This window comes from Eulemur rufifrons, chromosome 27, assembly GCF_041146395.1.
Source record: "Eulemur rufifrons isolate Redbay chromosome 27, OSU_ERuf_1, whole genome shotgun sequence".
In the NCBI taxonomy this organism is placed as follows: Eukaryota; Metazoa; Chordata; class Mammalia; order Primates; family Lemuridae; genus Eulemur; species Eulemur rufifrons.
Genome location: NC_091009.1, coordinates 34457958 through 34484481, shown reverse-complemented (window position 1 = coordinate 34484481; position 26524 = coordinate 34457958). Strand labels below are relative to the sequence as shown.

The window sequence follows — 26524 nt, the reverse complement described above, 5'->3', positions numbered from 1 at the left end:
TTCATTGTCTAAGTCTCTCTTAGGGAAATTATTGAAAAAGTAGAGAGAACATAATAAACTCTCACTAGATGGCAGATATCCATGCCAATTCAATCATTAACTCTTAGTGTGATGGTTTATAACAGACATGGGCTCCCTCTTCTCTGTAACTTAAGGTGTTAAGCAGGAATGAAGAGAGAAGCCTGTCTTTTCATTATGTTACCACTTACTCTCTTTGGAGTCAACCATTTGGAGTCTAATTGAACATTGGGGAGCCATGTTCAATTAGAATTATATTAGGTTAGCCTGTCATATAATCTAGTTCCAGTTACTCCTCTAGATAAATCACTCAAATTAAAATAAGTGTCAGAAGTGAGCAACAGCTTCAGATAGTATCTACTTACTTTCAATTTTTTTCCAAATAAAATTCAAATAAAGTGTTACAAAGTATAACCCCAAAAGACCTTATTATAACTCTATCAAATTGAGATTAAAACATAGTTTTGTAAAGGGGAATGTGCTGAGTTACATATTTATGGCACAGCAGTTGAATTTGATCATCTTGGAATTGATACTACACAGTGCTTTGACAAAGAAGCAAATTGCTGGTTGTCTGGCTCTTGGCAACCTCCTTACCAAAGAAAAAGTTGGAGTTAGTAAATCCTATGGTTAAACTAGAGATAAATATGTTCTCAGTATGACAACCTTTTACAAAAACTTGGTTCTAACTGGCTTCTATTTTTTTTAAATTCCACAATATGAACAAGAAATGAAGTAATTACTAGTCTTTTTAGACAATACTGATATTTGTTCAAATGGCACCTCCAGAGCATATGTTTTTAAAAATACATTTCATTTTGCTGTTATATTAAATTTCATTAGTTTTCATCTAATTACACAATTCACTTATCCAACTTCCAACTGATTCTACTATTTTTTAGTACCATGATTCTAATCAAAGCCTAAATTCATTTATCTTAGTTACTATATTATTTAATAGTATTTAGATTTAAGGATTTTACTTAAATCTAATTACACAATTATTTTTTAAGCTTCTTTTAGGACTTACTGAGATAATGAAGGGAACCGCATTAATTATTTCCAAGATGAAGGGTATTCGTAAAATCTGTTCCCAGATGTTTCCCTTCCAAGAAAGAATGAATAAAAAAGAAAGTCAATTATATTAAATTCTATTAAAGGGGGAAAAAGACAGCACTCAGAATTTCTCCTGCAGTGAGGATGCTTATATTGACAGAATACTGAACATAATATAGAGATGTAGCAAGGACTTTTAGAGATTATTTTTCTCAGTGTAATTGAGCTTTCTCAATTTTATGGTAAGTTTAAGAAGTAAAACAAATGTTCACAGTAACCCAAGAATATGGCACATATTTTAATCATATAATATGTCATAAAGGAACAGTTACTGATAAAAATAAAACAACAAAACATACAATATCAATTAAATTTTTTCCATTATAATTATACTCACTAATTGTAAAGCATATGAAATAGTTTGTGAAACACATGTTTGTTAACAATCCTTGGTATTAATATTGTTTTTCCTTTAATAGAACTTAAAGGAAGGGCTTCTTCAATCATCTAAAATCTAATCTCCAATCCACATAGTACAAACATATTAACGAAGCCTGAATACGTAATTTGCAGGACCTAGTGCAAAAATGAAAATGTGAGGCTTCTTACGGACTGATTTGTAACAATTTCAAGGTGACATCAGAGCAGTAAACCAGCCGTGAGGGCCTTGTGGCTGTGGAGCTCTGTGCAACTGCACAGGTCGCACACCGGTAAAGCTGGCCCTGATAGTGACAGGCCACCACTGAAACTCTCCTGAACGGTGTCCAATGACAATGAACCCAGAACTTCCTACGGCAGTTTATTCTTCCAGGAAGAGATCTATGTATGAGAAAGGCACTTTGAAATCTGGCATCCCTGTAACTCCCAGTTGTCTTGTAACACTGGTCATAAAATTGGGAGTTTTTCTTATTTCCTTATAACTTCAAAGACTGAAAACATTACGTTGATGTAATATACCTCCACCTCCCAAGCAAGGTTCTGGATCAGCTTATCATCAGTGCACTAACATATTAAGTAATAGGTTTTGTTAGTATTAGTTTATCACCCTCCTCCAGGCTATATGAAAAGGTGGCAGAAGAAGGGGCCGGTGGAAGAAAGAGAAACAGTGAGAACTCCTCTCTCTGTATAGAGGTGGTAAAGGTGCTGTGCAGTTTCTTTCCTCACCTCAAGGAAGGTGGAAAGGGGCTCAGGGACCACTTAGAGAACGAGGCTCAGACATGGAGACCGCATCTGGCTAATGCCTGACACATTTAAAAATGAAGGGAGCAAAGAAAAAGAGGACTGGGATAAGAGGAAGGGACAATCCCTCCAATTTTAAGACAAAGGTGCCTGTTTTGTGGGAACCAGGTACAGACCCTAAAGAATGGAACCTACGGTCATTTTGAAATGGTTTACACGTGATAAGACTGGGTGGCTGCAGGTGAAACGGAACCTCCACAGATACTGGACCTCGGAAGCCCAAGTGTCGGAGCCCTAATGGCTGACGGAAGGCACTGGCGCCTCCAGCCAGCGTCCTCAGCAGGACTGCAAACACGCCATCTGGGAGAAGGAGCCAGACGGAGCCGGCACTGGTACCCGCCCCAGGGAGTAACCCAACACCACACAGTAACTATGCCCGGTAGGCAACTTCATCCAGATGCTTCCTGCACTTCACTCCCTACTCTTTCTCAGCCCTGGAGGGGCCCAAATCAGCTGGCATCAAAAAGGAGAGGAAGTGAACACAGGAGATGGCCCCTGTGATGATTCCCTGCCCCTTGCAGGTCTGGACAGGAGGCCTGGCTGAAACCTTCTTAGATTAAAATGTTAAACTTTTGCATATATTGATCATACTTTCCTTAAATACTAAACTGAGATTTGCCTTATGAATGAAGAGACTAGAAGACTATGGCACCCGTGTTACGGCACTTTCATTCTTGCCCCATTCCAATTCACTCACTGCACTACTTCCAATTCCCCGGCCCCCGCCCCACCCTTGGCCCACTCACTTCGAAACTTTTGAACTATTCACAACAAAGACAAACATCCTATTGCAACCTACAAGGCACTATGTTATTCTCTGCCCTTAAAGGTCATTCCTTCCACAGACCCTTCAGTTCTTAGACTATGGCTCAGTAGTTTTGCATATAACATCCTTTTACAGGTAACTCTTCTAGAGGCTTAGAAAATCCTCACCTTTCTTTCCAATAGCATTTTGCCGTGTTAACTCATGCATGCCTCTCAGCTCTCAACTCAGATTCTTTTGAGTTTTTTGAGTCTTTGCTTACCCTTTCATTATATATACCCTGGGAAAGATACAACCCTCACATTAGGCTTCTTGATTCTCCATCACTTTCTTTCACATTGCTTTTTTCAGTTTGTATTTTCATATTTAATACACTACAACACTAGATTGTAAACTCCATGAGGTTTACAACCATTATAAGGCAGCACCCATTATAGTTTAGGACTATGTGCTCTGTTCCCAGCATAATGCTTGACAGTCTGAAGCTCCCAAATAAAAACTGTGACTACATGATGTCAGCCATGCTATGGCTGATTGACAGCATGTCTGTGCATGCATGTATGTGTGTGTTTTGTGGCAAAAGAATGAACTTCCCACTGAGGACTAATTTTCATGGTCTAAAAGTTTACAGTGGACACTGTACTTATTCCTAAAAATAAATGTCTGTCTGTCTTTTCAGTTATATTCATTAGGCTTAATTCTAAGATCTCAGGTTGTCTTCTGAACTAAGGAATACAGTCATAAATCATCTCTCCTAAAAGCAACTAATGAAAAATAAATATAAAAAGAATCCATAAATTTCCTTGGCCATTAGGGAGACCCAATAAGCCCCCATCATAAAAATCCACAGAACAAAAGCAATTATGATTAAAAAATAGAGCATGCCTCCATACAATGCCACTACACAGAGACCTATGGAATAAAATCCAAAAGACAAGCACAATGCCTTTCAAAATTATATTAAATACCTGTTTTATTTAATCTGATTTTCATGAAAGAAATAAAAAGCATTAGTTTCCTTCTAAAAGAAAGCTTCTTTTTTTTTTTTTTTTTTTTTGAGACAGAGTCTCACTCTGTTGCCCAGGCTAGAGTGAGTGCCGTGGCGTCAGCCTAGCTCACAGCAACCTCAAACTCCTGGGCTCAAGCGATCCTCCTGTCTCAGCCTCCCGAGTAGCTGGGACTACAGACATGCGCCACCATGCCCGGCTAATTTTTTTTTCCATATATATTTTTAGCTGTCCATATAATTTCTTTCTATTTTTAGTAGAGGTGGGGTCTCGCTCATTGCTCAGGCTGGTCTCGAACTCCTGAGCTCAAACGATCCGCCCACCTCGGCCTCCCAGAGTGCTAGGATTACAGGCGTGAGCCACCGCGCCCGGCCAAGAAAGCTTCTTAAAAATAGTTTCTAAGTAGTAGTTTTATCTGTTCTAAGTGTATAATCCTCTGTTCCCCTTCTCATTGACAGAATTCAATAAAACATAAATAAACCTAATCCAACCATTCTACATTTGGCATGGGCATATTATTCCTTAATCAATCAAAATGCAGGAAAATATGTGATTTTCTAAAATGTGTCAGGCTTTTATTTTCATCATCAATAAAGGTGGAAACATGGAGCTATTATCTAGGTAACTCTAAAAAGCACCTTAAAAATTATATGAGTTATAGCAGTTTAGATGTTTTCACCAAGGTTGAACCAAGGTACTTTTTATAAATATTTTTAAGTGTTAAGAATATCTGTATTTAAAATAGCTAACGAAAAGAGCTGATAATTTATCTTATGTGAATGAATTTAAAATAATGTAGTAAGTATGACAGTACTTACTTTGTATTTTGAAATGTAAATTCAACAATATTGAGATTTGCCATTTCCAGGGCATGATAAGCAGAATCAGCAATATCTAGGCATATCCAGAAGTCCTAGACTAAATCCTTTGTTCTTTTCCAGAAATAAGCCAGCAGCATGATGTTAAATTTTCAAAATTGTTGATTTTTATAACGTGATTATAGGAAAAAGAAATGTAGGTTTAACAAAAGGCTTTTAGGTGTGATGAATTTTTGTCTGCAAAAGTTTCGAAATTGTGCTGGGGTTTGTTTTTGTTTGCTTTTGATTTAATGAATGTGTGGGTATAAATAGAGTTCTATTTGAAAGCAATTAATAAAGAATTAGAGTATTTATGGTGACAGAAAAATAAGAACTTTAGTGTTGAGCGATTACCATGGTTGTTTTGCCAACTAGCTATAAACATGAATGGAATGACAATTTAAGCACAGACCTGCTCTTCTGTATGATAGAAGACAAAATGTCATGGATTTTAATCCATTATCTGCTAACTTTAACAGGTACTTTAAGAGTTTGCTAATTTCAATGTAACTCATTAGTCTTTGGTTTTCGAAAACTGCCATCTCTGTTTAAACTGTCTTAATTGTTAAGGCTTAAGTCATGCCTAATTTAGAATGTCTAATTTCAAGATTTATAAAGTGCTTGCACAATATTGTATTAAATGTACTTTCAAATATTGATTTTATACATATATTGTATATATAAGTATATACATTGTCTCTGTATATTTACATATTTAAACATGAAAAAATATATGTGATTTACTATTAATATTGATAATTCAGAACTACAAGTATCAAAGAATAATATTAGGAATGGATACATTGCTAATGCAATGTGATATTCTGCATGCCTATCTGTTATTTTTCTTAAAAATCTAATTTTAGGGGAGGAGGACATTTAGATTCTGTTATCCAAACATGCCTTATTTATAGATCATAAATACTCACCAATTACTTAATTTATTCATTCCAAAAAAATTATCCAACACTCTGTTGGACAACTCAAAAGAGTTCATAATTTGGCTAAAGTTATGAGAGGAAACTGAAGATAATTAACAGCAATCGATCCTACTGTCACATAACCCCTTCTTATCCTTTCTGTTTCCTTTGTAACACTGTTTCTAACCACCATCTACCTCTCCTCCATTTAAGCCATTAATGTTTATGAGGGTCATAATGGAAATATTACATATCATCTAGCTCTGCAAGCTAGGTCTTATAATGTTCTGCTCTCATTTTATAAATGGTAGGAAGTAATTACAAATGTCATCGTATAATTGCAATGGAAAATTATCTTGAATCTGTGTGTGCTTTTAAAATGACTTTTTAAATTAGAGTGAAGAGTTTTATTAGCAAAACACCAACATTAATTTCACATTACTTTTCAGCTAGAAGCTGAAACAAATACATCCACAAATACACCTTAATATTTGGCCATATTATATTTCTGTACATACTATTATACTAGTGAAGGAGATAGAATTAATTTACTCAAAACCCTAAATATTTATATACTACATTTAACATTCATCATATACTTGCATACTAAAAAAATTTAAAGATAAAATCTGGGATATTAATTTATTTATTATTTTGTTTTGTTTTTCTAAGTACTCAAAATCCAGATTTGTCAATCAGGACATGTCTATACAGCACTTATTTTGATAATGATATATACTAATAAACCATTAAAAGACCCTTCCTCAACATCTTAGTCTATACTGCTAATCATTGATCTAGTACTGTGTAGGTAATTTAGGGATATGTGACTGTCACGTGTAAGCTCTCTCACCTCCCTTCTCTGGCCTTAAAACACTCCCTCATATACCACTTTCCATCTTCTGGACTCTCCTAAGAGAACGGAAACTTTCCAAAGCTGAACATTAAACCTAAGGTTGCTACTCCAGCTAATTCTTACCTATTATAAACTTTGCTTCATGTCTCATATTTCTCTCTTCCCTTCTACTTTCTCCTTAAACAATGCAGATATTTTCCATTATTAAGCAGTCATCCCTGCTTAATTCTCCTACTTCTAGTAAGCTCCTGCCCCAGTCAACCAACATTCTCCATTTAACTATTTTTACTCTCGTTTGTACCCCAGTATAACTGGTCTCTTGTAGGTGAATAGCAAATGATCTTCTAATTTCTAAACTCAATGGCCTTTTCTCAAGCTTCTTACACTTGTTATAGTTCATATGCTTTCATATGACATTTTTCTTTCTTAGACATTTATGACATCCTATTTCTTCTCATAAATATTTAGTCAATCTATCTCTATTTTTGTACGTCCTCGTTCTTTTCTTTCTATACTTCGTTATTTATCAATCTCACCTTCTTAGATATTGGCATTATTTTCTTTAGATGGCAATAATAATGAGAATTAAAAAGAAAAAAAGCCTGAAATAAGGTGAGTTTGTAAAACCTTCCTACCCTAAATTTAGGATTAAAAAATAGTCAAAAAATGTCATCTTCAAAACTCTACATTTTAGAAAGTGAGAAAGAAGTTGATAGGCTAGGTAACAGTTTTCCAAAAACATAACCTGGAGTACTTGTTGATGTATTAGACAAGCAGCCCCCAGACTTTCCGGCACCAAGGACCGGTTTCGTGGAAGGCAGTTTCTCCGCAGGCGCAGACAGGGGATGGGGGCGAGGGGCGCAGGGGCTTTGGCTCTAGGATGACGGGAGCGCATCCCGCGCACTGCGCAAACCTCCTGCTCGCAAACCTCCTGCTCGCAAACCTCCTGCTCACGACGACCGGTATCTGCGGCCGCCGCGCAGCGCCAGCATCACCGATCAGCAGCCACCAGGTTCCCGCGAGGAGTCCGCGCAGACACCTCCGAGTCACCCTGGCGGGCGCAGGACTCGCGCTCCGGCGACAGCAGGCGACCGAGCGGCGGTGCGGGCGCTGGGCGGCGGACAGACACGGTGGGGCTCCCCGGCCGCTCCGCGCACCTGCTGCTGTGCGGCCCCGCAGGGACCCGCAGGGCTGGGGACCACAGCAGCAGATGAAGAAACTATTAACAAACTGAGTGATGGTGACGACACTCAACCTTTCCAATGACTTTCGAACCTCCCTGTCTCCGTTTCCGTCTTCCCTGATTGCTCGTCCCTCCCCGAAACCCGCAGCATCGGCGCCCCCGGCCCCCCCGGCCGAGCTGCAGCTTCTCCTCCATCCTCTCCCACGAGGTGGACTCTCAGCTCCTCGCCAGCTCCGCAGACCTGACCTCCGAATCGCAACACGTCCCTCTCTCTCTCTCTCTCTCTCTCTCTCTCTCGAAAGTTCTAGATCCTCATTCTCAACTGCCTACATGCCACGTCTGTTCGTCTACCAGCACCTCAAATTCATAATCTGCAAAACCAATTCCAGTGTTTCATCTATCTGGACTCCAATCTGACTTTTTTCTTGATATAATTGTTTTGTTAGCTTTATTTCCATATTTCCAGCCATTCAGGCTCTGAGTGTTAGAATGCTTTTCACTTCTCTCTCAACCAATAGGGTATTTCTTTTAGCTTCTACCTTCATAATTAATTTTTCATCAAATCAGGCAATTCCTTTCACCTCGCCAAATCTCACTGCTGGTTTTCCTTTCGTACAACATTTCCTCACTGAGCACATGACCTGCACTGTGATGTCTCTGGGACCTGTAGGTCACAGAGGTTCTGAACTAATATTCCCGGAACCCAATTTCAGTTATCGGACTCCCATGGGAATCACCCCACCAACTTCCCATCACACGCTGCCACACAACGCCCCATACTCCAGCCATGCGTATTTATTGTTCCTCCAACTCTGTACGCACAGCCCTTCCCTTCTGCTTTTGCTCATTCTGTCGCTCCCTATTGCCCTGGCTCATCCTCTTGCCTTATCAAAGTCACCACGATGCAAGGACTCTGCTGTAGTCAGCGGAGTATTTCCTTTTCATCCCATGATACGATCTGGGAACCGCCATGGTACTTTCTTTGTACCTCACTGAAAGCACTCATATTCCACCTCGTATTACTATTACCTGCATAATTTCCCACTGCCTACTCCCCATTCTTGATTCTAGACTCATTGAGAAAAGTCATACAAAGTGTGTAGCTCTTTATCAAATAGGGCTCTGTAAATATTTGTTAAATTGTATTAGCCAAACATAGCTTCACCAAAAATTAAGATAATTTATTAAAATAATACCTAGCAGACTTGTTGCTCCCCTCAATATTTTTATACAAGTTAATAGGTTGAGAATAATAAAAAATTAGATCATTCCTTTTGACTTCCTCTCTATAATCATGCATATAATGGATAAATAAATCCATGGGAATTAGTACAGCATTTTTAAGTCACCCAGGAAAACATTACTATATCACTAGTTTTTTTTTATCACCTACTAAACGGGCTCAAAACAATTAAACTGATTTATGAAGAGCCTGACTTATCCCAAAGTATGAATTATAAATAAAGGAATACGGAGTAAATGCTAGCAACACATTCTATCAGCAGAAAACTGCTAATTAAAATAACTTACCTTATAACTAAGATAACCAAGTAGTATTGTTTCAAATAGGCTTATCAATGCCACTGAAACCTAAAATGTAAATTATAACTTAATGAGAATATGCAATAAAATTAAGATATATTTTCAAGATTATAACATTAATATTAATTTTATTTTTATTACACATATATACAATATAGGAGGTAGTAGGGGGCACTTTAACTTCTATAACCAGGTGGTCGGCTACTGGCAATAGTTTTCTGCCCCCTGCACTATAGCATAGTTTTCATAATTTCTAATATTCCTTAAAAATCTTTTCTATTATTCAAAATGTTAAGGTAGGATTAGAATAGTCAGACTAGCTGGAGTCTACACGATAGTACAGAAGAGGGTCATTTTGTGTGTTCCTAACACACACACTCACACACACTGCCCTGCCACAAATAACTGCCCTTTCGCAGCAGCTGTATCACCAGCTCTGCCAAAATCAGCATTTCACTTCAGAAAATACAGAAAATAAAAGAATGCAGCTTCAAGGTGAATAATATATTCAATCCTATCATCCACATCAAACAAAATGAAATAACTTCCATGAACACTAAACAAAATAGACCATATCAGGATTTTGAGATACTTCCAGATTTTATTTGAATGAACTTCATAACCATTTTTTCCTTTTGCAGATGGAAGTCCTGCATCCTCCTAGACATTCTTTTGTCTTTCTCTGTATTCTCTATTGTACATGCAATTTCTACTGTTCACCAAAAATCTATCACTGCAACAGAAAAAGTAACTAGAAAAGATAACGGAATTATTCTGTGTTACATACTCTAATAAGCACTTAAGGACAGATAACTTGAATCAAATAAGCACATACAAACAGGAAATGACTCTGATAAATATATTTGTTCATAGATTTTTGAGGTTTAAGACAATCTGAATGAGACAAGCAGATACTCTTGAGATTAAATTGTGTCTCCTCTTGGAATAAAATCATTGAATTTAAGTGAATATTCAAACATGAGAATTATAAAAAACAGATGAATGCGTAACAGCCTAAGTAAAATACGTTCAGAAGTGCATGCAGTAGCCAGGAGTTTGTGATGGTAGAAAACTCAGACTTCTTTGGTTTTCTCCACAAGTCCACTAAATCATCCGTTTTCTTTTCCAGAGGTACATAGTGCTAAATAATTGCTATAGGAGTCTGGTTCAGAGAGTAAATGGCTACATTTTTAAAATTTTAACATTGATCATTGGTTATTTATTTGTGCAATGGCTTTACATGTGGACATTAATAGTGTAAACAAGACCACATATAACCATCAAGGTATCTCAATTTGAATTTAGAGGACTAGACATTTTTAATGAACACTTTAATATTTGAAAGGGTTATTTATAAATTAATGTGACATGACAAAAAAAGTCAGTGTAAAAAAACATAAAAACAACTTGACTTCAACAAAATATGAAATATCCAAACATAGTAAAAATTTGATTTCATAGTTATGATCACAATGCATACATACTTAAAAGAATTCAGTAGCATATACAAAATGTACAGACTTCACAATCATGATGATTGTAAAAGCAAAATAAAACATTTAATTTAAAAGTATTTTAAAGATTGTTTTAAAGCAGTAAGTCTTAAAGTCTTTCCCTTTCCTCCAGACTCAACTGTCTTCTGATCTCCAATTCTTTTTTATGTTAGTGATCCTATTCTTCCAATTTATTTGTACTTTAAAAAAAATAGAAAATAAAAAGAATCTGTAGGAGGTAAACAGAAGTAGAGGAGGTAGAAACTTGTAAAAAGTTTGCTGGGCATGAAAACCAGCAGAAAAGGGAACAGTAAAGAGGTACTGGGGACCCTAGGGAACACCTCAACAGCGCAGTTCAGACTTGCTGTTCTCTCTCATTGTTTTTTCACTTTTTCTTATGGACACCTTTTCTGCCAGGGCATAGTTTTTGTTTTATTTACAAAACTCACTGGTTAGGAACTAAGCTCTTACTATTGGAAATATAAGTTATTCTTTCATTTGTTCATACATTTAACAATTACTGAGATTCTATCATGTCCTAAGCACCAAGGATATAAGGTAAAAAAGCAAATATGGTTATGGACTCCTGATTAATTTTATAAGAATTATATGAAAAGAATAGCTAATGTAATTTAGGAAAACTTGTGAAGCCTTAAAATACTGGTTTCCTTTGGTTTTCTCCGCACTCTCAAGAGCTCCTTAAAATCTAATCCTGAAAACCAGGAAATTCTCAAAAGGTAGGGTGCAGGCCTCAGGTAAACGAGAAGGAAGAAATAAAAATGTCAGTCTAAGATAGGCATCAAGATTAATTCAACAGGAAGACAAACTCATTTTGAGTATCGACAATTTTCTCTCTAATAGTATTTCTCTATGAAATATGATTAACCCAGAAATATTAGGAATAAAACAAAATTGTACATAACCTGTAAGCCCCATAAAGGTAGACTTCTGTTCACCCAAAAGATATGAGACCTATAAAAAGAATAATAAGATGTTAGTTTTAAAAATGTGAAAAATCCATTTACTTTTAAAATTCAAGTTTAAAATATTAAAATGCTAGCATAAAAAAGATAAATACTAGAGATTGGTAAGGGTGGTGGGAAGGGGTAATGAAGAGGTAGGTGTTGAAGGGGTAATTCTGTTAAATAGAAGGAAAAAGTTCTAGTGTTCAATAGTGCAATAGGGCAACTATAGTTAACAATAATTTATTATATTTCAGAATAGCTAGAAGTTTTCAAATGCTCCCAACATAAAGCAATAATAAATGTTTCAGGTGAATCATGGCCCAATTACCCTGATTTGATCATTATATGTTATATGCTTGTATCAAAATATAACATGTACTCCATGAATATGTACAATTATTATGTATCAATAAAAAATTGTTTAAAATTGAAAAAAATTTAAAAAAGATAAACTATCAACATGAACATTAAAAAAACTTTTTTGTTTTAGTTTTCTTTCTGCTAATGTTCATTTATATTCCAGCAAAAACATGTTCAATTTCACTTGCGGTCACTGTTAACAACGAATGATCATATAAGGAGCCATCATTTAAAGAATGATATGGCAGAAAAGTCACTTATGAGTCTTCTGTATACTCTAAAATTTTGGGTGTTTTTTTGTTATTTTTATAAACATTTGGTATAAATATTTGGGAATTACAAGTTGAACAGTGTAAATAATAATAATAAAGTCAGTAACTCAGAGTACACAGGACAATAGCATTTCAGATTTTAATTTTTATAACATTTAACATACCACAAAAAATAACCTGTGACTAGGATTAGCGTAGAACATTAGGTGAGCTAGATTGTCCTTAAATATCTCTTAAAAATAATCATTTCTGATGTCAAAAAATGCTTATACTCTGCCAAGAACACAATAACACTTTTATGGTCTTACTAATTCTAATTTTCCACTATTTTTACCCTACCTCTATCTACATCATTTGATCTACAGTTGATTCAAATGAGAGTTACACTAATACACCCTACTTGGGTAAAGATGAAAATAGTCACATTTTCCTGTTCCCCCAAAAATATAAATAATAACTCCCCAAAACAAATAAAACAAAACACACTCACTCTTTTTTTTTTGAGACAGTCTCACTCTGTCCCGGGCTAGAGTGCCGTGGCATCAGCCCAGCTCACAGCAACCTCAAACTCCTGGGCTCAAGTGATCCTCTTGCCTCAGCCTTCTGAGTAGCTGGAACTACAGGCATGCGCCACCATGCCCGGCTAATTTTTTTTTTTCTATTTTTAGTTGCCTGGCTAATTTTTTTCTATTTTTGGTAGAGAGGGGGTCTCGCTCTTGCTCAGGCTGGTCTTGAACTCCTGAGCTCAAGCAGTGCTCCCGCCTTGGCCTCCCAGAGTGCTAAGATTACAGGTGTGAGCCACCGCGCCCGGCCCCACTCACTCTTTGTATTATGAAATAAGACAGGAGTTCCATAAAGTATTAAGTGTACATTTAAATCCTTAAGTCATTTTCTGTTTGGTAGTATGTTAAACGATAACAAAGAGCAATAAACTCTTCAAAACTCTTGTTTTAAACAGAATGGCAAAACTTTTAAAAACCACTCAAAATAGCTACCTAGCATATTAGACTAAAGTGTTCTTAACTTCCAGAATGTCACTTCTACCAGGCTAACTGACATTGTCAATTGTTGTACACAAAACTTGTGATCTTTTCCCCAAATACTGGTCCTCTTTGTTCTTCACATCTCAGTAAATGGTATAAAATCCCATTGTGTTTAGCTACTCAAAACTTAAGCCTCATCATAGATACTTTCCTCTTCTGTACCTGTAAATATTTAATTCACCAGTCATCAAATCTTCTCAATGTTTCCCACCAAATATCTGTAAAATTCATCTAATCTTTTCATCTCTACAACCACCTTATTCTAAGCTACCATTTTTCACAACTGGACTCAAGCAAAAACCTATCTGTGGGAGACCCTGCACCTTCTTTTGCCTTCTACAATTTTTCTCCAAATTGCAATGACATTGATTCTTTCAAAATGCATTTTAGATCACATTACCCTGTGCGGTATGGGTTTGCACTTTTGTTAGGTTAAAGACCAAAACTCTTGACATGGCAGTCTTAAATTTATTCAAGCGTGCATGCTCAAAGATTGATAGTGCTCCAAAATAAGCTAACATAAGCTTGTATTGTATTAACAAATAATAAACAAAGAAACCAGGGTCATAAATTATAAAACTCTCCTAACCACAGCAATCACTAGGACCTGAGTACCAGGCATTGTTCTAGGTCCACATTTCAAGAACATACAAAATTTAGTACGCATCCAAAAACAAGGTGACCAGGATATGAAAGCACAGTAGAGTCTTGCCAATATATTCAAAAGACTTTTCAGCCACTGAATCCTTTCAAAACATTGGAAATACTTAACCCCGGGTTAGACAAACTGTCAAGGGTGTTGCAGAAAGGACTGATTGCTGATTCTCTGAGAGAATGGACATCAAGGGCCTTTCCCCCTGACACACACTGGCTGTGGCAGAGCTGACTTTCATGCGTTATCAGTATCCATTCTCCCTCTTCCATGGTACAGAGTTGAGTGCACAAACCACTCCTCAGCCGGACTACATTTCTCAGTCTTTGTGCTGAGATATGATAACGTGACTGACTCTCACATGAGATCTGAGAATAAAATATTTTAATACAAGTAAAAGTGACGCTTGTCATTGTTGGCCAGGAATTTTTAAAATTACCTGTGCCATCTCCATGCTTTTTTTCTCTTTCTGAAAGCTGAATGCAAAGGATGCAGGCCTTAAGACAACATGTAGCTGGAAAATCCAAGTGCTCTGCACATATAAAATTATACTTACCACATTATGATGTGTATTATGTGTGTTTGTGTGTGTGAATCACTATTTGGAGAAAGGGTCCACACTGACCAGAAACATCAGTATTAGACTCTCCAGTAAATAAAAAAGTTCTTTTGAATTTTTTAGATTTTATGTTAGAGTACTTGGTGTTAATCTATAAAATCAGTCAATATACATGAAAGAAGAAAAGGTCTACATTAAAACATTTATTCCTATAGGTCATCAAATATTTAAAAGATGTGGTCAAAATACTATTTCTTCCTTTAAAAGTTGTTACCCTAAGGAAGAAATAATCTTTAAAATTTGAATGTCACCTGAACACACCATTTGCTACATTACGCACTGATTGTAAATGCAAATCCAAATACCATAAACTATAAGCACGTCCATGTGCTTCCTACTTTTGCTTCTACCATTTGCTGCTAAAAAGGAATAATCACTTCAACGATTTTAGAAGTGGCAACAGATGATGAGTTTTGACACAGGGAAGGACTGGGAGCACCAGCAGGCAGCGCATCAGTGCTGATGGCTCATGTCTCGATGTCACTTACAAACTACATGCTCAGGTGTGTTTCCTTTGCTAACCCTTCAAATCATTCACTACACTCTGTGCGCACCAGAGTTTGCCACTGGACAATCATACACTGACAGGAAAATTCTTTTCATTCCCTTCAGTTCGTGCACATTGCAACATTTTCTTATCCATTTTGATTCCTAAGAAGGGACTTAAAAATAAAGCAAAGCAGCACAAAATACTTGCAGACTTATCATGTCAGAAGCTCTAATTAAATAAATCTCTGCTTAATTAGCCTCATTATTTTAAAATAGAGCCTGTGCACATAAAGGCCATTTCTGTTTTTCATTAACCAATACTGCATTGACAATGGGAACTAAACAGAACATTGTACTCAAAACGGAGCCATAAGTTAGTTTGTTATGTTTTTTTAATTACAGTAATCTGATTTTTTAAATGTATACCCTCTATAATTATGGCTGAATACTCTTCGTAATATTACATAGAAGTTAATTGTAGGAAACTTTGTTCCCCTTAATGTTTCCAAATAACATAATTTTACTCTGCTGTCACCAACCAGTACCCTTTTACCCTTAGACGTAGTTAATCGTGCCTCATTTTAGGATTTTCAGTTCTCTCTAGTGTACATTTTGTTATAAATCACCAACAATTCTGGTATGACTGTAGAAGAATTTGTTATGTGAACCATTTTAATAACACAGACAGAAAAATGTGATAAATGTAGTATGCACTGACATGTCCGGGAAGTGGCCCTCAATCGTCCTCATTGGGCATCACTATGAATAAAATCGTTGAGCATCATTCCATTGATTCAGTAACATTCACTGACTTGCCATGTCCTGTGCCAAGTATGAGAGCTACAGGGCCAGACACAACATGGCCCCTGCCCTCGGTGGGCGTACAGAGAGCACAGAGAAGTGAATGGTAAAATCAAGGGTGTCGTATTGGCTGTTGGGAGTGAAGTATGGGAGATGCTCAGAGAGCACCCAGAAGACAATCCTAACCCAAACTGGAACGGGGCTACAGCTCATGATACCTGGTAATGGTCTCAGATTAAATGTTATTCAAGAAGTTGCTGCCCTGAAGGTCCACAAGTCCTGAAGCAAGTCACAAAAAGGTGGGCTGTGAGGAGCAGGGGTGGAAAACAGATTTCCAAGAAGAGGGAGCAGAATGTTCAAAGGCCCAGAGACAGGGAGAGCAATGTATGTTTAAGTTACTTCAAGTAGGTGAGCATGGCTAGAGTAGGAGGCTGGGGAGGTGAGGTAAGCAAAATTAGATTATAAAGAAATTTTATTCAATCATTTCATTTATTCATTCAATCACTTAAAAAATAACTATTGGTTGCCTCATTTGTGCCAGGCTCTGGGGATTCAGACAATGATACATGCTATCATGGAATATCTTTTCTAATACATGTGGTATACATGGGAAACAAACAAGAAAAATGAGTGGAATATATAAAAGAAATAAAGGCAGTGGAGAAAGAAATAAAAAAGAAAAGGATGAAAAAAACTATTCCAGGGAGTCTTATGAGGAGATTACAATTTTAAACAGGATGCTTAGTATGATTTTGAGTAAAGATCTGAGGAAGTGCGCCTTATGTTATCTGATGGAAGAGAATTCCAGACAGGAGGAAAAGTCCCTATAAGGCCCCACACCAGGGTGTCTGGTATGATCCAGGAACAGAGAGGAGGCCAGTGTGGCTGGAGCAGAATGGCTGAGAGATGAACAGTGGGAGGTGAAGTTAAAGGAAGAGAAGGGTGCTTGTAGGCTCTGGTAAGCGCTTTGGCATTCAGAGCAGTCACATCAAGATGTGACTTAAGTTTAACAAGAACAGCTCCTACACTAAGAATATACCAAAAGGGAGAAAAGGCAGAATCATGGGACTAATTAAGAGGTAGGTTATGCAGTAATCCAGGTGAGAGAAGGTGGCTTACGCCAGGAGTGGTGGCATGGAGAAGTGATTGTGTGCCAGCTATATTTTGAAAGCAGAAATGACAGAATTTTCTGAGGAGCTTGCATATGCTGCAGACAAATAGAGAAGTTACAAATGACTCCAGAGCGTGTGGCATGAGCAGCTGTTAGGATGGAGTTGCCATCATCTGAAATGTGGAAGGCTGTGAGAAGAACAGGGTTTGGGGGAAGGATGGAGCTGTCATGCACTGGGATGTGACCGGAACACGTAAGTCCGAAATGCCTAGTAGACCTCCAAGTAGAAAAGCTGAACATGCAGTTGGAATCTGGGGAAATGAGAAGGCACTGTCTCCTGTGGTCACCGAGTTAAACAGGGAGAGAAGACGTAACAAGATTAGTCCCGAGACTCCCAAAATAGAGAGTGGCAAATATGAGAAAACCTCTGCTTCTTTCAGTGTAAGGTGAGAATAATAAGATTAAGTATATATTGAAGGAACTAATACATGTAAAGCAACTAGTTTAATGCCAGAAAATATCAGGAGCTCCAAAACAAACAATTTCACACGTTGAAAATTCCGTAGGGTACTGAATGTTCCTATGCATCTCTGTATACCTTCATTTATAGCAATGTGACAGGTATATGCTAAATATTCAATAAAGATATTTACATTACATTAACTAAATTATTTTATAAAGAATTATCACACAGATTATTACAAGATAAAACTTAACTTATTAATCTTTAACTTATCTCCAAACCTTTGAATAAGTACAGAATCATGTTTATTATCTAAACAAGCTAAAGAGCAACTGATTTAAATGCATATTATGAGCTCACTTTCTATTTTATCTTGATCTTTTCACTTTTAAACTTTCTTAGTGAAAATTTCCACGTAAAAAAATAATTGTACACAAGTTAGTTATCAAATTTAAGTTTTATTCTTTGAAAATTATCATAAATTTAGTAGGCTGGACAGGGGTCCAGGATGATGACAAAATAAAAATTATGCATGCAATTACACAAGCAGTCCCCTTCCCTACTGCTTCTAGCAAAGGACAGAGCCTAATAAGGAAAGTCCATAAATGAATAGAAATACAATTTAATAACAGCAACACGATTATGAATGAAAAATAAGTTAAATTAATAAATTAACGTCATTTAACTCAAATAAGATAAAGAACTGCACAAGCTAAAACTGCAACTTGAGATAGTTATGCATCCCAATTTTTGCTGGAGTATTTCCATTCAAGGGCATTAACTACAGTATAACTGGAAATATCTGCAAAGCTGGCATACAGTAGAATAAACCTTTTGGGCATATATGTAAATAAAAAATAGAAAGTCCTTCAGACCTTTAAATAGATTAACTCATATTAAACAACAATTACTTAGAACATTTTAGCAATAGGCCGGGCGCAGTGGCTCACGCCTGTAATCCTAGCACTCTGGGAGGCCGAGGCGGGTGGATTGCTCAAGGTCAGGAGTTCGAGACCAGCCTGAGCGAGACCCCGTCTCTACTAAAAATAGAAAGACATTATATGGACACCTAAAAATCTATATAGAAAAAATTAGCCGGGCATAGTGGCGCATGCCTGTAGTCCCAGCTACTCGGGAGGCTGAGGCAGTAGGATCGCTTGAGCCCAGGAGTTTGAGGTTGCTGTGAGCTAAGCTGACGCCACGGCACTCACTCTAGCCTGGGCAACAAAGTGAGACTCTGTCTCAACAACAAAAAAAAAAAAAAAAAAAAAAGAACATTTTAGCAATAAAATTTTTATGGTTCAAAGTCCAGTATTAGCATTATACAAATAGATAAACAATAAAAGAAGAGATGCTTACAAAGAACCTACAAGAATTGCATCATGTAGTGCCTGTAAATCAGATCAATTTAATTTGTAAAAAACACCTAAAATGTCCTTGAAAAAATAGGTTCTATATAACATCCTTTAAAATGTGATACAATTCAAAATAATCCAAAGAATTTTGTTGAAGGTCAAAGATACCTTACCATTCATTTCCTTGTGAAGGGCTTTCTAGTAGTACTCGGATTATGTATAACAAGCAGCTTAATAATTTGAGAGAAAAATTGAACAGGCGTATTCTTAAACCTTTAAACAAACAATAAAAGTTTGATTTTCATTTGAACTTAGTTCACAAAAGACTAAAAAGAATTGTCAAAAATATCAACTTTAAGTACAGCACTTAAATTGTATTTAGAAGCTACAACACTATAATTGTCTAAACTCTCTGAAGTTCTTGGTAGCTGAATTTTAATTACCTGAATATTGAAACAAAAGTGAGGTTGACAGAATGCATGAACTGCAAATGACAGTGCATATTATACATACTGAGAGTAAATCTAGGTTTGAACATTCAGAAGCTACAAAATTTACGTCCAGTTAAGGTTAGTTCAAGTATGCTTATCAAGTTGAAGCATTTTATATATCCATGAATTTTGGGATAAAGTTTAGCTAGCTAGAAAATCTAGCTGCTTATAGATTCACAGGTTAAGTTATAAATCTTGTACCTTCAGAGGTACAAGATTTTATTATAGAGAAATTATAATGATACTTATATAATTATATGTTATACATTTGATATTAATTATATAATTATATTATGATATCTTTATAATTATCATATAATTATAATTATATAAAAATCATAACAGCATATGTTGGGAAATTCTCTCTCTCACACACACACAAATTTTTAGTTCAACCAATTAAATTTTATTTTTACCTAGGTTATATTCACCCATGAAATCTTAAAAAATCTTGTTGGAATTAAGGCTGCCATGTACGTATCTTTTAAACTGTGTAGGTCACAATTATGTAGCCTGTGATATTTAATGATGATGAAGAAGAGTAATTAATTAAAATATGCATAAAGTCTGATTAATAGGAGCATTACCTTTTCTATAATTATCCAGTGGTATCTGATTCATGCATTATGAATAAAATTTTGATAAAGGGCTTCCTATAATTATTACCTAATAAAATCTAAAAATGAAATGTCACTTTTTTCTACCCTGCTGTATGTGAGTGTACTTCTGGTAATATTTCTTAACAGTAAAAAGGTTAATGCTTATTAATTGTGGAATTTTTCCTCGGTTTTCCTATTAAAATATTGAGTACATTTTATGGGTTAGCTTTCTCACAAAGTCTTTTAAATCATTAACCAAATTGTGCTGCTTTTATAGAAATGGATCCCCTCAAAAGACTGCTTAGTCAGAGATGACTGCTGGTGAAGTATTCAAACAATGCACCCGTGTTTTCTGGCCTGGAAAGATAGGACTGTTAGCACTAAAAGCAAGGAAACCTTCTATCAGCTGATGTGGACCCTTTAGGTAATATCTGTTGATGGGGTTTCCCTGGAGATTCTGTAAAACCAGGTTAGAAAGGCATTAGCTATTTAGTAGCCTTAACCCTGCGGCTAGCCTACAAGTAGGAATATCTGACTACTAGGCCTTAAATACTGAAGTATTCCCTATACTCAATATTTGGATAAGTTCCCATAAGTCAGGCTTCTCTCTTTGAATCCTACCTAAAAGAGACACCAAATTTTGACCACCTCAAGAGGATTCAGGGGTCAAAATTCACAAAGTCTACACCTATTTAATATGCAGACCTCTCCATTTCTTGTGGACATTGTAAGCAATATAAAACATGGCATATTGGTTTATTACATACGGCTTTTTAAAATATGTGGTATTATGGAAGACAAGTATTACGAACACTTTAACCTTGAATGGACTGAGGAGGGCAGTGACTATGCCAGTTTCAAGCCTTCCTGAAGTTGCAATGTTTCCCAAATTTGTTTGATGACAAAAATCGCTGGAATATTAAGCTCTGAAATTAACTCTGCACTTCCTGATTCAAACTCTCCAGGCTGAGCATCCCCAGGAATCTGCACATTTCAGAGCCCCTTAGATATGCTTCTTAATATTAGGCATGATGGGAAAACACTAAACTCTTCCTTCACTAAATCAGACAATTATTCCCTACTAGGTCTATCAGAATCACCAGGGCTTTCTCAAAATACATGTTAGATGTTCTTCACAGTTACAATTTAGAGACCCTCTCATTTATTTTCCTTAATGTTTCTGCTAACCCACATAATCCTCAATCAGAAGGCTACTTATTGATGTGGGACTTGGAGAATTAAAGATGTTCAAGAAGCATTAACATCACTACATGTAGTGCCTATAGTTTTTAAAAATTTTACTGCTTGGCAGATTGGCAGACAAGATTACCAATTTTATTCTTCTATATAAAAAGAATTTTTCAAAAGATTGCAAAATTGACATTTTTTGAGGTAAATATATGTACAAACACAAAGAGGGGAATGAAATGAATGACTTACTTGATCTCTGGTTCTTAATGAAAAATAATTTTAGTCTCTCTTTAAATGTGTTTTCATTCATATAGAATTCAACTTGTACCCTGAAAATAGAAAACAAAAACATATAAATTTATGCAAGTTCAATTATATCTTAATTTTTATGAAGATTAACACATATAAACTGGTTGTGTAATTCTCTAACTAACCTAAAGACTAATATATACAAAAAATTATTTGATTTAATGTATTTATATATTTGAGTGAATTCCCTGCTACAGAAAATGAGAATTGAGTTAAATATTGATTTTTAGCAGAGAAGCAGTTACTTCCTAATTTTAAAGAGATAGTCATTTCAAATATCATATGTAGTCAATTCAACTGTCTGTATTAATGGACGTAATAAGTGGTATGTATGATTCAAAACAGCAAGAACACAAAAGTCTTTAATAAGTGTTTTGGAAATGATTTTGAATCAAGGTTTTCCCACTTTTTTTTTTTCTGTTGTAAGAATCAATTGAAGCTTGAAAAATTCAATTTGGGCAACACCTCCCCAGATCTACTAAATCAGAATCCTAAAGAACAGAGCCTGAAAATTGATACTTAATAAACCCTTCACTGCATCTAGGGCCTATTTGGGGTACCACACTATATAACACTTTACCTTCTTGTTTATTTAGGCTAATATTAAAAAATACATATGGATCAGCAAAGAAATGGTAGTGGCAAGTCGAATATTAAAGTTACCATAGATAGATTATAAAGCAGACAACTCAATTAATAGACTGAATATTATATATCTAAACCACTACAAAATAACATTGACAGTTTTAAAAATATTACTATTTTAATAAATGCATTTGCTTTTTGTCTAAATTCTAGGAAACTGTCTCTCATATAATAGGGCATAATTAATATTTTCAAAATAGTGAGTGAAATGAAAAATTCTGACATTAATAATCAATTTTCTTAATTATTCACAGATATATTTCAGTTAGGATTTCAAAAACAGCTAAGAAAGGATTTCAAAGGATTAAGATTTCAAAAACCAAGAAAGTATTAATATTCTAATGTTTACACAAACGACAAAGATTTAATTTCATATTTCCTAATATCACATTTTGTATACGTAATCTGTACAAACCAGATACAGTTTTGGTGTTTCTGGGTTTTTTGTTTTTGTTCTTGTTTTTTTTTGCAAGAATACATACCTGAGAGAAAACTGGGAGGAAATAATAACTGACATATGAAGATGTTCACGTATTAGAGAAATATTTCACTACTACAGTATTTTATAATCTACTATCCTGTATATTCAAGAAGACCCATGAATAGTTTAAAAGCAGTCTTGTGCCACAAAAGCAAAATGTCTTATTTTAATCAATTGCAAACCAAGTTTTATTTGTTATACCTTCCAACAGACTTAAATGTTCTCTAATTTTTGTCTCCTCTCCATGAAGAAAATATCTCTATCCACAATTTTTAATTCCTCTTTTATCATTTTCTCATTTTTTCTTCAACTTATATGTAAAATGGTAAAAAGAAAAACTAGAAAGCAAGATTTTCACTTCATAATGTCTCTGGAAAGAAGCCATAAAAATTGCAGTGATGTCTTCCAGGAGAACACTTCCATATGCATGTCTGTATATATGTTCACATCCCTACAAACCCACATACTCACACACGCTACAAAAGACCATGTGCACACACAGACACAAAACTCCACTACTGTCTTGGAAATCCACCACTGGATCTGTTTCCCTTGTTTATCAAATGAAAAGTCAATTCATTTTAAATAAAGTAACTGTAATACTAATATCAAGCTAAATCAGTTAAAATTTGTTATGGATACAAAAACAAATTTGAGAGGACATATGGCTATTACACAAGTAATTCAGCAAAAGCCATGCAGATTTGCTTCCTAGAATTATCAAATTTATAAGAATACGAATCCATTCTTCAGAAAATGTCTGGAGTCCAGTACTGGATATATAACAGAAGAGTATTTTTTAACTTAAATGAGATCATCTAAACCCTTACCCAAAATAATGAGGGATCTGGAAAACATATCACATGGGGAAATGTAGAAGAAACTGGAAATATTTAATAAATATGAAGAGTCAGGAGTCATGCATACAATGATTAAATATTAAAGTAGTCAACATTGCTAAAATGGGGTGATGCATAATGTGATGCTCTATTGAATAGAACTAAAAATAGAGAAATAAGCAAATTATTAATGAGAATTACCCAACTCTGATATGACCATCATTGTGAAGTGGAGAACTCTCCAATACATATAAATGTGCCAAAGACTGGATTAACAGCTCGCAAGTCGCTGGTTTTTTTTTTTTTTCCCCGAGAGTAAAGACAATTTCCCAAGATATGAGGTCTCTCATTAAATAAATTCTGAATCCCCATCTAATTATAAAATTATGTGTATTGAAAGTCTTAACAAATCTAGTAATGAGTCAATATTATCCTTGAGAAATATGGATGATATTAAAGCATGAATCTATACAAATGCTTTTTAAAGAAAAAGAAAAAAAAAAGCAAGCAAGAGCAATTTGTGATCCTTGATTTCTTCTAGATTCAGAAAAATGTCCATTAGGCTTATTGGTTATAATATAGAGTAGAGCTTTCCTTTATTTGGTCTAATGACAACTCTTTCCAGATCAAGTCATGGTAGTGATAACATACGCTTTCAGGACCTTTCCCAGAACCATACACATACAGTTCTCTAGTACTCAGGGATTTAGTAGAGTTCAGTGTTTATCTTTCCCAATGTTTTTCACGATTTTAACTGATTTCAAATATTCTCTCAGTATTTCTTTCCATTTTTAGATTTAACTGTGCTTTTCTTCTCTCCCTCCCTCCATTCTTTCCTTCCTTCCTTCTCTCCTTCCTTTCCTCTTTCCTGACATCCTCTCTTCTGAACTCCTTGCCTTGATCTAATTTTATCTGAATTTACTTACAGCTGTAGACTATGTTAGTGTACTCTTTCTGGACCTTCTCTTGAACCAGAGTTTTGAATAAGACACTAAGGCAATTCTGCCCTCATCACTTTTTAAAATGTCACTTTTATCACATACTTATACCAAAGATAAAATTTAGGATCCTATTGTCACATTTATCCTAATGCAATAATGACTGGTGATTTTAATCTTGAAAATGAGCCACATGGGTGCCCTGAGACGAAGGTGGAAAATGATGAGCTGAAAGCTGTAGTGGAAGCGAATCCATCTCAACCTACGCGTGAACAGCAGCAAGGTTTGATGGTACTATTCCAACAATTTTGGACCATTTTAAACAAATCGGCAAGATAAAGAAACTGAATAGATGGGTTCTGCATGAATTGCACCAGTGTCACAAGAGAAATTGTCTCAAAGCTTGCCTTTCTTTGCTGTCACGACATAAAGGCAAACCATTTCTATATCATACTGTTAATGTGTAATGAAAAATGGATTATTTTTGACAATCACAAAGACAATCACAAGCATTCGGCACAATGGCTGGAGAAAGATGAAGTGCCAAAACACAGTCCAAAACCGGATATTCATCAAAAAATGCTAATGGTGTGTGTTTGGTGGTCCAGTGCTGATACTATCCACTACAGTATCAGGAAACCTGGTCGATCAATTACAGTGGATATCTGCAGCAACTAAATGGACAAAATGATGAGGATGCTTGTGATTAAGCAGCTGAGATTGGTCAATAGAGACAGGCCAATCCCCTTACAAGACAACACTCGACCACATGTCACACAAACAACACTGCTCAAACTACAGAGGCTGGAGTTAGAAACTCTGTCATCCACTGTATTCACCTGACCTTGCACCAACCTGGCTACTACTTCCAGGCTTTGGACCACCTCTTGCAATGAAAATATTCAATTTTCAACAAGCTGTGGAAAACGCCTTTTGCGCTTCCATCACCACTCCATCTCTGGCCTTCTTCGCTGCTGGCATAAACAAATATTTGGTTATTAAAAAGTCCCAAAACAACAAATGCTGGTGTGGATGCGGAGAGATAGTAACACTCATACACTGTTGGTAGGACTACAAACTACACTTTTGACTAGAAATCGGACATTTCATATTTAATGAACTAATACTAAAAACGAAATTGGAATTGCAATTATTACTATGTTGTATCTTCTACTGAAATATGTTTTCATTGTTTAATAATGTTATTTTTATGTCAACCAACAACATTTTATTGTTTTATTTGGGTAGATCTTATATATTCTTTGTGACATTTATTTCTGGGTATTTTATGATTTTAGTTGCTATTTTTAAAATGTTTTGTTCTGATCTTTAGCTTTCTGTTTTGGATATTGTAAATGGCTAGCAACGGGCCTCCCTTATACACAGTGATTTTTTTTTTCACATTCATTACTTGGGTTTCTAGGCAGAAATATTCTCCAATATTTCTACAGTAAGATCTCACTTAACATCATCTATAGGTTCTTGGAAATTGTGACTTTTAAGAGAAATCATGAACAACAGAATAAATTTTACCATCAGCTAATTGATATAAACAAGAGTTAGGTTCCTATGGCATATTTCTAGTGCTTTAGCAGTAATTACATTTGGCCCTTGGTATCTGTGGGTTCCTCCTTCATGGATTCAACCAACTGGGGAGAGAAAATATTTAGGGGAAGAAAGGTGTCTGTACTGAACACGTACAGACATTTTTTTCTTGTCATTAATCTCTAAACAATACAGTATAACAGCTATTTATGTAGCATTTACATTGTATTAGATTTATAAATAATCCAGAGATGATTTACAGTGTACGGGAGGATGTATAGTTATATGCAAATCTTATGCCATTTTACATAAAGGACTTGAGCGTCTGTGGATTTTGGCATCTGCAAGGAGTCCCAGGACCAATCCCCTCTGGATACCAACAAACAACTGCATGTTGTTGACTCTGGAGTTACAAGAAACAT

General features: G+C 35.7%; 1 protein-coding gene across 3 annotated transcripts in view; it reads right to left on the bottom strand.

Annotated features, from left to right (window-relative positions):
• KCNT2 (potassium sodium-activated channel subfamily T member 2) overlaps window positions 1-26524 on the bottom strand; it is a 297725-nt gene that overhangs the window by 199439 nt on the left and 71762 nt on the right. For all 3 annotated transcript variants that reach the window (XM_069459257.1, XM_069459258.1, XM_069459259.1), the window contains exons 2-6: window positions 21595-21674; window positions 19238-19337; window positions 11858-11906; window positions 9430-9489; window positions 1049-1123 (exon numbers count right to left, since the gene is read on the bottom strand). In XM_069459257.1, the coding sequence (XP_069315358.1) occupies window positions 1049-1123; window positions 9430-9489; window positions 11858-11906; window positions 19238-19337; window positions 21595-21674 (364 nt within the window). The remainder of the gene's footprint in view (window positions 1-1048; window positions 1124-9429; window positions 9490-11857; window positions 11907-19237; window positions 19338-21594; window positions 21675-26524) is intronic.